Raw genomic sequence first — 355 nt, forward strand, 5'->3', positions numbered from 1 at the left:
TCACCGCGCTGTCTGCAGGGGAGGTCATGGCCATCGGGAGGAACTTTGAGGAGGCTTTCCAGAAGGCGCTGAGGATGGTGGATGAGAACTGTGTGGGCTTCGACCACACTGTGAAGCCGGCCTCGGACGTGGTGAGCACCGGGGGCTGGGCTGCTGGCGCCGTTGGGGAGGAGGCGTCCGTCTGTCCCTCTCTCCCAGCCCCGCTCACCCCTCCCCAGCCCGGCAGGAGCTGGAGACACCAACAGACAAGCGGATCTTCGTGCTGGCAGCGGCGCTGCGGGCTGGCTACCCCATCGAGCGGCTCTACGAGCTGACCAAGATCGACCGCTGGTTCCTGCACAAGATGAAGAACATC

At 64.8% G+C, this 355-nt stretch overlaps 1 protein-coding gene across 1 annotated transcript in view; it reads left to right on the top strand.

Annotated features, from left to right (window-relative positions):
* Positions 1 to 26: 26 nt before the first annotated feature.
* The window catches only part of LOC118452069 (CAD protein-like), a gene marked incomplete at its 3' end in the record, with an annotated part of 2,398 nt that continues 2,069 nt past the window's right edge, over positions 27 to 355 (top strand). The window contains exon 1 of the mRNA XM_035892391.1: positions 27 to 131. Coding sequence (XP_035748284.1) covers positions 27 to 131 — 105 coding nt within the window. The remainder of the gene's footprint in view (positions 132 to 355) is intronic.

The sequence above is a fragment of the Egretta garzetta genome, unplaced genomic scaffold, assembly GCF_000687185.1.
Source record: "Egretta garzetta isolate BGI_Z169 unplaced genomic scaffold, ASM68718v1 scaffold2654, whole genome shotgun sequence".
Lineage (NCBI taxonomy): Eukaryota > Metazoa > Chordata > Aves > Pelecaniformes > Ardeidae > Egretta > Egretta garzetta.